A 13144-nucleotide genomic window follows, 5' to 3' on the forward strand; every position below is an offset into this window, starting at 1 on the left:
CCTCAGGTCTTAGCTTCCTTTCTTCCAGTAGGAAATATCAGCTTATTAAGTCATAATAAAGGTTTGTGCAAACCTGAATAGGCTGCCAGGAAAACCCCTGTGAAAAACATTCACCATATGGAATTTTCTATTGATCACCAAAAAATACTTACTGAAATTAGTTGTTTTGTTTCGTTTTGTTTTGTCTTAAACAGTCTCCAAGTCCCTCTTACCTGGAATGACAGGCGGACTGTTTTCCATTGATCTCCCCAGAGTACAGACAGTATGAAGATGGCTGTGATAGAGAAACCCAGGACAAGAAAAGTCCCAATCTAGGGAGACAAAGAGAACATGAAGACGTTTGAGTATTTCTGCATAGGACATACAATTAATTTCCCTGTCAGACTTATTTAAGCAGTTCAGTCTCAGTAATTTTGGGATGTATGAGCTTGAGTACATCAGTTGGGAAATATCTGGTGGGACTAAAACCAAACTAATTGTGCTATAAATTGGATTTTCTCTATCACAAGATTGGTTTTAAGAGTTTGGTACCCAACCTGAATCAGCCCTCAAGATTCCCTCTAAAATGAATAGAAAAAGAGGGGAATTTCCAGAGGTGGTCTCTTTCCACTAGCTTTATAATGACAGACATCTCTTTGTGAGCTGGTGTATATAGCTGCTATATGATCCAACATTAAATCCTTTACCTGTAGCTGGCTGAACTCACAAGTGATGAATTGACACACTGTCACATTTTTTTTATGCTGAGTTGCTTTGCAATGGGCTTCTGCAACTGCAAACACTTCAGAGATGAGTATTCATTTCTTAACTGAAAGGAGTTCAGTGAAGAATTCTGTTCTTTGACTACTTGCCCAGTTTGGTACCAAAGCAGTTACGACTGTTTGCTCTTCTTGGCACATCATCTATCTGCTGGGCACTATGTGATAGTTGGACCAAGACCCAAACCACACTTCAGGAAGATCCTACACGTCAACACCTTATGTCAACACCTGTCCCCAGTCAAGGATACCATCCCAATATTTTCCACAGATTGCTCTCTCTAGTTCTTCAGAAAGCCCATTTTCAACAGCAAAATGCTTATTTCCATTACTAAAATGAAGAAGCAGGATCAAGAATCTTCCCATTCAGCTATTTATTTCCACTGCATATTTTGTCATCATGTAACATTCTTCCCTAAACTGCATGGCTAGGAACTCCTTTTTGAAATGTCTCGCTTAACTTTCAAGAATTTCTTAAGAAAGGTGACTTTTATCCCTGATTAGGGAGGTGGTGGAATAACCATCCCTGGAGGTTTTAAAAAAAAGGCAGATGTCACACTGAATGACATTGTGGGCATGGTGGTGATGGGTTGATGGTTGGACCAGATTATCTTAATGGTCTTTCCAACCTTAACAATTCTGTGATTCTGTGGTTATGTACGATTTTGTAGCAACAGATTCCTGAGGGTTTACTTCTATACCTTCAGAACTCCAGGTGACATTTCCAGAACTTCTCAAAGACAAAAAGGATGCCTGGGAAAAGACACATTTCTGCTCTACAGAGAAAGCAGCTACTGCCTGCAGAGGTTTATACTGTGATCCTCAGCAAACTCCTCCTTTGTCTTTATGCTACCACATGTGAGCACGTCAAATATAGACATCCTCACCTGAATGAGTCACTGCAGGCTCCTTTTATAGTCAGCAAGGAAAAAAAGGTGGTTTAGGTGTGATTCATCTCATCTTAATTTAGATACCTGTGACCAGCTGGATGATTTGCGTCTTCAGACAGTTCGTTTCCCTCATCCAAAGGGAACCTGGGGTGATCAGCTCAGGTGGAAACATCATTCTCATGGATATCTAAAGCCTCTTGAAATTTACCTCTTCCCTCCCTTCCGTCTCTCCCGTAATCTAAGCAGTTTTGCACGAAGAGTACACCACAGGTTTGATGTTTAAAACATGGATAAGAGTTACCAGAAAGCCCTGACTTTACTCACCTTGTGACTCCAGTGCAAGTATAGCTGCTGCCCTTCTGCGAGCAAACACATTGCTAGGACCTGGAAAATCAAGAAGGTGTAGTTGGCATCCTGGCATGGGATGATAAAGTGTGTTTAGTGAGGCAGTCCTGGAATGATTTTTGCTTTAGAAAGTCGTTTTATGCCTTGCTGCACAACGGTGAGGATGTTAGCAGGACAGCTGTGTGCTGAGAAATGTTTATTGCCACAGTAAATATGCTCCTGAAATGACCAAGCACACGACAAAGCTGCCCTGTAGGATCAACATCTTCACTGAGCTCTTTGGTGCACACGCTTTGTGAATATAAATTCTGGCAGAGGGGATATAGCCAGAGCCAGCATCCATGACATGAACCTTGCGTGCTTTTTATGTATGTGTTGTCATTTAGGTACACATCACCCGTGGGGGATACAGCTCAAGGAATAATTAATGTATCAAAATAAATAAACAAATGAATGAAAATACAGAGCAGAGTGAAAAGTAGAATACATATTGATAGCAATTGCAAGAAATGCAAACAGGCACATCTCAGAACATGGACATCTACCACTGGAGATTCTAAACCTCTACTTCGTATTGGGTTAATTTCTAGTCATCAGCTGCAGCCCCATGGCTGACATGTTCCTTTTCCTGGTAAAAAGGTTCACTTGTGGCACAGTGCAAACCCCAGTCAGGACAGGGGACAACACACAAGGCCTGGAACACTGAGTAAAGGGTGAGAAAAACCAGCAAATGGCTTTGCTGGAAACTTTCTTCTGTGCTCAGATAGCTGAGTGGCTGTAGCACTCTCCCCAGCAATTGTAAGGGACAGTTCGGGGAGCAGCATCACCAGATGTTGATGTCAGTGATGGAGATGTTGAAGAGCACCATTCCCAGTACCATCCCTGTGTCACTGACCTTACTAAATCCAAAGAGATGACATCAGTGGTTCTTCCCTTGTCCACTGAAGCAGTTATGCCAACATAAAAAGAAGAAAGGTTGGCCAGGCAGGACCTGCCCTTCTTGAAGCCATGTTGGTTATCCCATATCACCTCCTTCTCTTCCATGTGCCTTAGCACAGCTTCCAGGAAGATCTGCTCTATGATCTTCCCCAGCACTTAGGCAAGGGTGAAAGGTTGGTAGTTCCCTGGGTCTGTTCTGAAACCCAACTACAAAAGAATGTAATCTCTTCCTGACCCACCTACAAATACACTCTTTTTCCAGGATGATGCTGATTTGAAGTGAGATAAGCACAGCAGAGAATACAGATCAGCTTTTAAGTACTTCTTGACATGTTAGACTCCTTTAATTTAATCCTACACTCAGTACATGATGGGTAACCGTGGGAACAGTTTGGAGGGAATTGAATTACTGTTGAAGATCTTAAGCCAGCTCCATTTAAATAATCCACTTCAGAAAAATGAAGAAAAAAGACACTTTTAAAATCTTGTATTTTCTGAAAGCAGTGCTATAAAGACTTGATACAAGGCAAATGTGCATCCACTTATTTCACAGGGTGTGCTCAACCAGACTCTCCCCTGTTGTTGCAGTATAACCTTACTACTAATGATGCAGCACATCCAGGGATGCCATTGGAGAAAGAGCTCATTTTTATGAATGGAATCAATAGTTCATTATCAATTTTCAAGAAGAATAATTACCAATCAGAGGGTGAAGAAGGCACTCCTGTAGTTGCACCACTGGGTACTGTAGGAGAACACATCTTAACTGGTTGGTGAGCAGATGTGATGTGGACAAGATCCATCCTCTGTGTGTTCTGGCACAGTCAGCTTGAGCTTTCTTTGCTCTCCATGCACCCCTGAAGCTTAACATCCCAAGCTTCATCCCCAAAAGCTATCTCAGGACCCATCCAATGTGTTGTTCCAAAGGGACCAGCTGCCTCTAACAATGTTTCACACGTTTGCAGCACAAGTAGAACTTCCTTGGGCAAAAGGACAACCAACACAAGCAGGCATCCCACCTTCAAACTGTTTCCATGCATATCCTGGGATTGTCTAATATAAGTTCATGGACATGCTAGTGTTGGTGACTGATACATGTCTGATTATTACTATGAAGGTTAAAGCCCAGGTTCCTCTTGCCAGCCCCGTCAGCTCTCTCAGTCTTACATCCAATACTTCCAATCTTCCTATCTTCAGTAAGAAGTGTGGAAATGTCTCCTTCCACTAAGGTCAGCATCCCTGCCCATGGCAGGAAGGTTACAGCTACATCCCTTCTAACTCAAGCCATTTTGTGATTCTATGATTTACCAGCCAACTGGTAACTTAGGCATGCTTCCCTAATGCAAGAGAGTTGGATTCACTGTAATGGGGCTCACATCTCTGTCTTCCTTTTTTCTGACTGGAGAACTGCCCACAAAGTTATGATGAAAAATGATGGACAGTAGTCTCCTCATCCCACCTCTCTGAACTTCAGCGCCAATGGACAGTTTTGAGTCTTCTTTTTTAGCCTACAAATGCAGAGGCTACAGCATTTCTGAAGCACTATACTTAATACAGTCACAAATGACTTTCCCAAACCCTTGGAATGAACACGGTTGAACTACAGAAAGGAAAATATTATCTGTTGGTGTTCAAAAGATTGAACAACAAAAGATTTTTCTTCTCCACTGAACCTGGATTGTCCTGCAGCTAGACCCCTCAGCTTAACATTTTAGCTTTAATAGGAATGAGAAAATTGTCTGGGGGAGCAGTAACAATTACATTAATTGAAACTGATCGTCTGGAGAAAATTACACTGATGTATGCAGGCAGAAAGTGTTTTTGCAGTCACTGCTTTATTGTGCAGTGCTTTGTTCAGCAGCTGGTGGGCTGAAGAATGTTTGCTTCGGTGGTTCCCAATGAGGACATGGAAGCAGGCCTGCGGGTTCTGGTTGGATGCCATTGTTAAGGAAAAGGATACAGTGCCCACAGGTTAAAAAAAAAAACAAGCCATTACTGGTTGCTGGAAATTCTCTCAACTCCAACAAGGCCAGCAGTGTGCTCAGTTTTTTGATCTGATGTGAAGCATCAGTATAAGGAATGTAAGGATATAAGGAAAAAAGTTATTTGCAGTTAGGGTAATGAAGAATTGGCACAGGCTGCCCAGAGAGGCAGTGGATGCCCCATGTAGGTCAGGCTGGATGGGGCTCTGAGCACCTGATGGAGCTGTGTCCTTGTGCCTTGCAGAGGAGTTGGACTAGATTGTTATAAAGATCCCTTCCAAAACAAAAGATGAATCTATGATTACAAGGAAACATTGTTTGGGTGAAGACCTCAAGTCCAACAGGTATGGAGATGGTCTCTATCCAGAACTGCACAGCCAGAACATGAGAGCAGCACCCACAACAGTAATAGTATTTAGGTGTAGGAGGGCTTCATGGTATTTATGAGTTTTTGGGGCTGAGGGCTTCATCACAGGCTACACTGGAAGGCTAAATGCTGTAACAGGGAGGATCATATGGTGATGAAGGTGTGTTTCCAGGCTGAGGCATTCTCTGAAAGAAGTCCTGTTAGAACAAGCATTGGTGAGTCAGACTGTTGCCATTCTCTTCCACATCCCTATCCCTTGTCATAGAATCACAGTGTGACAGAACAGTTTGGATTAGAAGCAATCCTAAAGCCCACTCAGTTCCAACCACCAATATTGGCAAATACATCCTATATGTCAGGCTGCCCAGGGCTCCATCTAGCCTGGCCTTGAGCCTTACCAGGTCTGTGCCTCACCACCCTGTGAATGAAGAATTTCTTCCTCATATCTAAGCTAAAATTTTGCACGTTTTGAGATCGCAGCAACATGGATGGCAGTGTTGAGCACTATTCATGCTCCTCTTTTTTCAGGATCTAGTCCAATTTAGATCACAGCCCTGATGGCACGGGACCTTGTGTCTCCCAGCACCCACTGCTCATCACAGTTGAGTGCTGCATGTCAAATTACATGATTGACATAATGATACAAGCAAGCAGGGCAAGTGCCTTTAGAAATACCTAGCAGTTTTGGGTGAGTGACTTCATGGTGAGGAAGAGGGAATGGAATCTGACTGCAGGGGCTGTCTCAAGAGCAGAGGCACCTCTGAAATGTTTCTCTTGTAGAACTTGTTTGGTGATAGCCCCCAAACTCCAAGCTTCACCCTCTGGAGGAAGGCAGACCCTGTTAGTCTCATCAGACAGAACCAAGATTCTGGGAGGATCTATTTACACAGTGGGACCAAGACAGAATCAAACCCCATAGGACACCAATTTCTCTCATGTTTACAACTACATTTCTGGCTTTACTTCATCCATTGCCTTCCCTGATAGCTTGCAGTCATTGCCTCCATGCTGCCAAGGACATGAAACTCCTCTAAAACAGTCGAGGCACTCGCTGGTGTTTGGATGCTGACAAAGTACAAACATGTGTTTGGTGCTGATCCAGCCAGATCCACTGGAAATGGTGATAAAAGTCAGTGATTTTGGTCACAGCAGTGAGTCAAAGCCATCAAATCAGCCTGGATTCATGACATCCCAAAATGGAAGCAGATGTGAGATTGAGCATGGACTCCAGTTCTTGGAATTGAAGTGATTTCTTTGCCTGGAGCTCTGCATGCAGAAGATTGGAACACAGAGGTCAATCTATGCTTATTTTGGGTTCTCTTTGAGGAAAACAACAGGGAAAAAGTTTGAGCAGGTAGCACTGTTGGGAAATGCTTGCCCTTGTTAAGTTTCCAGAAACCAAAGGAAGCAGCAGATCAGAAGTCCAGAAAAAATCTAATGAGATTTGGAAAAATGAAGGACTCAGGGACATTACCTCTCTGGGCACACAGTTCAGGAGTGCTTTCTCACCATGTCTGTAGTCTCTGCCTGGAGACAAACTCTCCAGCAAAGCAGAGGGAATCATGGCAACTCCAGTGATGATATTTCTCTTCTTCTAATGAGAGCTTCTGTTCAGGGTTAGAGGAATAACCCTGTTCTTACATTACCATCACAGTAATCATCATCAGATCTCCATACTTCCCTGCTGTCAAAGCAACAAACTTCAGCTCCCGCTAAGGAGAGATGAAACGCATTCACCAAAGGGGAATCATTGAAAGAATGCATCAAACCTACAACTATCTCAGAGACCTCTTCACTGAAAATGCTCTTCCATGGTCAGAAATGAGAAGAAAGTACCAGAAATGCTCTCTGTGTTCCCAGTCCTCCCCACGTATCCACTCCCAGTGATGGGTGAACTTTGGTCTGACACATCAAAGCCAACCTTATATTTACTTTGTAGGCCCGTAACTCACTCCTGCAAGGAGCTTTACTCACCAAAAGCAGTGTGATGTACATGAACAGGATTGCAGCCACTATCAGGAGAACCAGAGACCAGAGGAACCAGAAGCCTAGGTTCCCATAGTTATACCTAAAAAGGAATAAAATCTCATAACAGCATTTGTGTTACATTAGCACAGGGGCTGCAGGGAAACAATAGTTGGAGGAGAAGGTGTCAGAACACTGGAGGAGCTGCAGAGGCGTTTCCCAAGAAGAGAGAGGGAAGCTTTACTTCCTACCCAAAGGCTCAATAAGAGTCAATGACATAATTACACCTTTCCTCCCTCTGATATTAGAGCTATCTGGACGGCATCTAATTTTAGGTGTTTATGTAACTGTTGCCTACACGGTTCAGAAGGAAAGGATTTGCATAAAGACTCACTGACTATTCCTCTGTTTCAAGATGGGGGGCATGCAATTCTGTTTGCTCTGAGATAGCTGGTACAATGCTTCTGCTGGTAGCCACTACATCTCTTTACTCCTGGCAGTGCCATTCAATTTCATAGAATCACAGGATCATTTGAGTTGGAAGGGACCTCTAAAGGCCATCTGGTCAACTCCCCTGCAGTGAGCAGGGACACCCACAGCCCCATCAGTGCTCAGAACCCATCCAGCCTGACCTTGGGTGCCTCTAGGGATGAAGCATCACCACATTCTCTGTGCCAGTGACTCATTGCCATTGTCATAATTTTTTTTTCCTCATACTCAATCTAGATCTCCTCACTTTTAGTTTGAAACCATTTCCCCTATCAATTTGAATGCTGAACTTCAAGGAGTCTTCAAGGGGACTTCAAGGAGTCAAATCTTTGGCTCATGACTGAAGTGGGAAAGAAGGAAAACACAGTACTTACCAGTCAAAGTTATTGTAGTCATTTTTTGCTTCACCCCACATGTACAGGAAGACCAGAGAAAAGCAGAAAGCTCCAACAAGCAGTGGGAAAAACACACATTCCCGCTAGAAAGGCAAAAGAAGGACATTTAGTCAGAGCCTTGTTTACTCCAAAACAATCAGAGAAAACAGCAGTTACTTTTAGGCTGTCCTTAAACATGTGTCTTGATGCTCCCTCACATATAAACTCCCTTTAAGTACTGGTAGGCCACAAGGAGATCACTCCAGACAGAGCCTTCTTTTTTCCAGGCTGAACAAGCGCAGCTCCCTCAGCCTTTCTTCATAGGAGAGATGCTCCAGCCATCTGAGCATATCCAAGGCCTCCTCTGGACCCTCTCCAAGATTGCTGAGGCTGCTCAGCCTGTGAAGACACGAGGCTCAGAGGGATCTGGTCAATCTGTGTAAGTACCTGAATGGAGGGTCTCCAAAGGCATGATGTGGGAGCGCTGTCACTGCAGCCAGCCCTACCCCAAATGGACCCAGAGGTGACTTCAATCTCAGCCATTCCATGATTCTGTAATATTGACGTGGAGGGGATTTCTTATCTTGCGCCCTGGGAGCAGGAGGATCTCCTCAAAGGAGAGGCAGTGGGCATAGCCCCGAGCTGCCAGAGCTCAGGGAATGTTGGAAACCACTCTCAGACACTGGGTTTAGATATTGGATTAAGCCAATGTGTAAGTTGTAAAGATCATTAGGGCATGTCCAATTTGAAAGCCAAATGCTCTCCATGTTCAGAGGGCCCAGACCACCAACGGGATGTTCAAGAAGCATCTGGACAAAATTCTCAAACATATGGCCTGTTTTTCGGGTGATCCCATGTGCAGCCAGGATTTGGACTCAATTACCCTTGTGGGTCCCTTCTAAATTGGCATTTTCTATGATTCTATGATCTACAGCTCCATCGGGTGCTCAGAGCTCCAGACAGCCTGACCTTGAGTGTCTCCATGGATAGAGCACCCACCACTTCTCTGGGCAACCTGTGCCAGTGCTTCACTACCCATAAAAACCATACCATAAAAACACTTTTTTCTTACATCCAATCTAAGTCTCCTCTCTTTTAGTTTGAAATTATTTCCTCTTGTCTTTTCACAACAGACTCAGCTAAAAGGTCTGTCACCATCTTTCTTATAGCCCCCATTGATTGGCTCCTCATTTGGTGCCAGGCCATTCCCTGCTGCCATGTTTGCTCGCTGCACGGTGGCACAGACAAACTGAGCAACACATCAAGATCTCAAAACCAAAATCCAGAGCACTGATAGACCTCATTTGGACTGGGCAACCTTTGACATGTGACATCTATCGCTTGTCAGCTTGGGCTGACCTGTTTCAGTATGGAAGTCAATGTCTGTGCTGATTTTGGGCAAATTTACCGTCTTGCAGCAGCATTTCCCAGGCTCGGTCCTTCTGCGCTGGTACCGCTTCCATCGGCAGCTGTAGAACCCGGCTAGGCAGGAGATGAAGGGCTGGTGCTCATATCTCTGCAGCAAGTGCCGACGCACCACCTTCAGCTTCCCAAATTTGATCTTCTTGAGGCTGGTGGAACTGGCCTCCATCTGAATAGCCTTATCTCATCTTCTTCCTGAAATGAGATCCCAAGACTTATGGCACGACTGTGGTTGTCCTCTCCTTTCCTTAAAGTTGTAGAATCATAGAATGGCTTGGATTGGAAGGGACCTTGAAGATCATCTAGTTCCAACCCCTGCTGCAGGCAGGGTTGCCAACCACATCAGGCCCCAGATCATGCTGCCCAAGGCCCCATCCAGCCTGGCTTTCTTATGGGGTGAGCTTTCCATATCAGAATTTTTCCCAAGAGGATACCAAGACCACCATGAAAGTATGCTATGGACATCCCACTTAATGTTATATCCTTAATAGAGATGCTTAAAATTAAAGCATGGTTGTTGCAAGCCCCCCAGCAGTCAGTGGCAAGCAGTGGATGCTGCTGGTTATAACTCCAGCACTCTGCATCACCTCTAAGGGAACCTCTGCCTCCTTTAGACTACGCAGGGTGCTCTGGGAAAGGAAATTGTTAACTTAAGCTCTCCATGCAGCTTCCCAAATCATGTCAGATGAACCTGAGCCTCAACTTAGCCATGGGAACCAGCTCAAAAGCACCATGACCTGTCTGCAACCCCCTACCAGTTTAACTAGCTCAAGCAGGAAAGGGACTAAAGCCCTCCCAGTTCACAGCTCTCTTATCCTGGAAAAATTGCAGCTCTGTACAGACTGATCCCTTATGGAAAAATTATTTCCTGGCTGAAATAGCTTTCCTGGCAGAGTGTTTCATGGCTAGGAAGAATAGCTGTAAATTTGCACACCTGGGAGATCTGTTCAGTGTCAGGATTTTAAACAAAGATTTTGGTGGTAAATTGTGAGTGATGTAGTCACCAGGAGAGCAAATAACAAAGGGGTTTGTGCCAGAAAAGAGCAATTTGACCAGCAGGACACTATCAGGAACATGAAGAAAGATTTAGAAAAATGTACTTGTGTGTTGTCTTACAAACAAGCACCATCATCCATCACTTCCTTGGAGTATGAAAATGCCCTGAGGTGCTTTTCTGCTTCACTAAAGAGTGTTTTGTTGCCCCCAGAAAACCTATAATCAGTTTGCAGAAGCCATGAATAATACGGAAAGACAAGATGCAACTTAACTTAACATTGAAATGTTGCATCCCTGTTGGATTTTCCAAACATCTATCATCGGCTTGGGCGCAAATGAGAAGGAATAGATACTGGATATTTGGAAAAGTTGCTTCTCCAAAAGAGCAGGGTGCCCTGGGAGGTGTCCCTGGAGGTGTTCAGCAACCCTTGGAGATGTGGCATGTAGGGACATAGTCAGTGGGAATGGTGGGATGGGTTGAGCTTGGTGATCTTAGAGGTCTTTTCCAACCTTAATGACCCTGTGATGAAATGAGACACAAGAGTTGACAGTTTGGGCCACTGCTAACTGAAGTGTGCCCAGGTGTGTCATGCTCTGAATGTCTTCCTGAGGCAGAGGCCATTCAGGACAGTCAGGGAGAACCCCATACTTTTGGAAATGATCGGGTCAAGCCACTCCTAAAAGTTCACTAACATCTTTCTTTGAAGATTCTTAGACCACAGTTTTCCCCATCCACAGGACCTGTTCTTTCCCAGCCCTTGATTCAAGCCTTCATCCTTCTTCAGCAACAGGGATGAAGATATTCAATCAAAATCATCTGTTGTTCTGTCAGAAGACCTTGAGATTTGCTATTGCATTCCTGATGCGTGCATGAGGTTCACACATCAATATTTGCCTATGAGTGCATAGGATTTGACAGGAAAACAAATTGCAGGGACCTTGACACACTGTTCTCTCCATTCGGTTGGCTGGATGTTAAATTTTCATGGTAGTCCATCTTTCTCATAAAAGTTGCCACGGGATGAAGGTACCGTTAGCTCTCTAGACATGCTAATCCCAGCTGAACCAGTTTTACATTTCAAAGGTTTTTTTCAATGTCTAGCCTCCTGTCTTACAGCTTAATCCTACTAACTCATGACCTATTCGTGTGAGATACAGAGAGCAGTCTAAATTTTTCCTCTGTTATGTATTTCACAACCGTCTGGATGACTGCTGTCTCTATGGAGTTCTTGGAAAGAGTGAGCACAAAATCCCATGTAATGGGAAACATTCAGCAAGGAGCCTTTCACAGAGCTCCAGTCTTTACCACAAACAAACCAACCAAGCTGTCATCTTGGTATCATCTCTAGGAATTGGACTCAGTCATCCTTATGGGTCCCTTCCAACTTGGGATATTCTGTGATTCTGTGCTCTTGACCAGACACCTCCTTTTAGCATGAGATGATGTGAGGATGCCAGCTTGGGGATTCCACATTCAGACCTCAGAGCCCTCAGTGTTCAAAGGGTTCATCTCGTCACAGGGCTGCGTCCCCAAATAATGTCCTGGTGGCACCCATCTCTTGCCAGCCTTCAGGGAACAACACTTAGGAAGCTTAACCTTATGAATCTACACCATGGAATATGAACCTTTGGAGCTGTTTATAAGGAGCATTCTTTCTCTCCAACAAGGACCATCTAGGAGATACGGTTGACATCCTCCCATGACCCTCCATCCTTGCCTACAGTCTTCCAGTTGTAGTATGGCATTCAGAAGCCATGAGAACATCTCTTTGAAAGTCTGTCTGAATCTGCTGTGCCTCAGATCACATCAAACACAAAATGCACAAGCCTCTGATCCTAATAAAGATAATATCCCTTCTGGATCGAGCAACCAGATAAAGGGCAAACAACATTGCAACATATGGCAGAGTCCAGAAGTCCTCGATAGAAACTGGAGCAGCTCAGTCATTACTAGCACATAACAAGAGGCTTCACAGCACTTGCATCGAGATTTGAAGCAGTGCTCCTAAAACTCAGAGGCTGTCTGCAACTGTGCTCATCCCCACCAGGCCAAGGTACATGACTGGAGAGGGGTGACTGCAAACCCTAAACCCATTCACTGGGAAAGACAAAGGAGTAAAGAGCAAGCAGGAAAACATACATCAGTAAGAGAGCAAAGTTTAGGGCTTAGTAAGTGAGCTGTGAAAGCTGTAACACATGTTTTACAGCTCTATGTGCCCAGGAGACCTCAGGTCTTTCTCTAGCAAACAGACATTGCTTGCTCACTGATAAGGGTCCCCACAACTGCAGGCAGTGGATCAGGGCTGCTCCGTTCCCACTGCTTGACAGAGGGTGAGGAAAAGTATGAGAAATGATCCAGGAGTGGTGGAGGGAGGAGACGGAGGAAAAAAATGGGAAACATTCTGCATGACCTGAATGCAAAGGCACTGCAAGAAGAGTTGCTTGGGAGTCAAGAGTACGAGCAAGGAGAGGGTCTTTGTCTTTATTTCATATATATCTTTTCCCCTCTCATTTCCCTTTTCCTCCCCTCCCCTCTCCCCTCCTCTCCTCTCCTCTCCTCTCCTCTCCTCTCCTCTCCTCTCCTCTCCTCTCATCTCCTGTACTCGCATATGACCTC

At 44.5% G+C, this 13144-nt stretch overlaps 1 protein-coding gene across 3 annotated transcripts in view; it reads right to left on the bottom strand.

Annotated features, from left to right (window-relative positions):
* Positions 1–13144, bottom strand: part of GDPD4 (glycerophosphodiester phosphodiesterase domain containing 4) — a 33479-nt gene that overhangs the window by 11328 nt on the left and 9007 nt on the right. For all 3 annotated transcript variants that reach the window (XM_042838229.1, XM_042838230.1, XM_042838231.1), the window contains 5 exons: positions 9518–9726; positions 8110–8213; positions 7256–7349; positions 1973–2032; positions 213–311 (listed from right to left, as the gene is read on the bottom strand). In XM_042838229.1, the coding sequence (XP_042694163.1) occupies positions 213–311; positions 1973–2032; positions 7256–7349; positions 8110–8213; positions 9518–9700 (540 nt within the window). In that variant the 5' untranslated portion in view covers positions 9701–9726. The remainder of the gene's footprint in view (positions 1–212; positions 312–1972; positions 2033–7255; positions 7350–8109; positions 8214–9517; positions 9727–13144) is intronic.

Source organism: Centrocercus urophasianus, unplaced genomic scaffold (genome assembly GCF_019232065.1).
Source record: "Centrocercus urophasianus isolate 14NV4802_14NV808 unplaced genomic scaffold, USGS_Curo_1.0 seq_74, whole genome shotgun sequence".
Classification (NCBI taxonomy): Eukaryota; Metazoa; Chordata; class Aves; order Galliformes; family Phasianidae; genus Centrocercus; species Centrocercus urophasianus.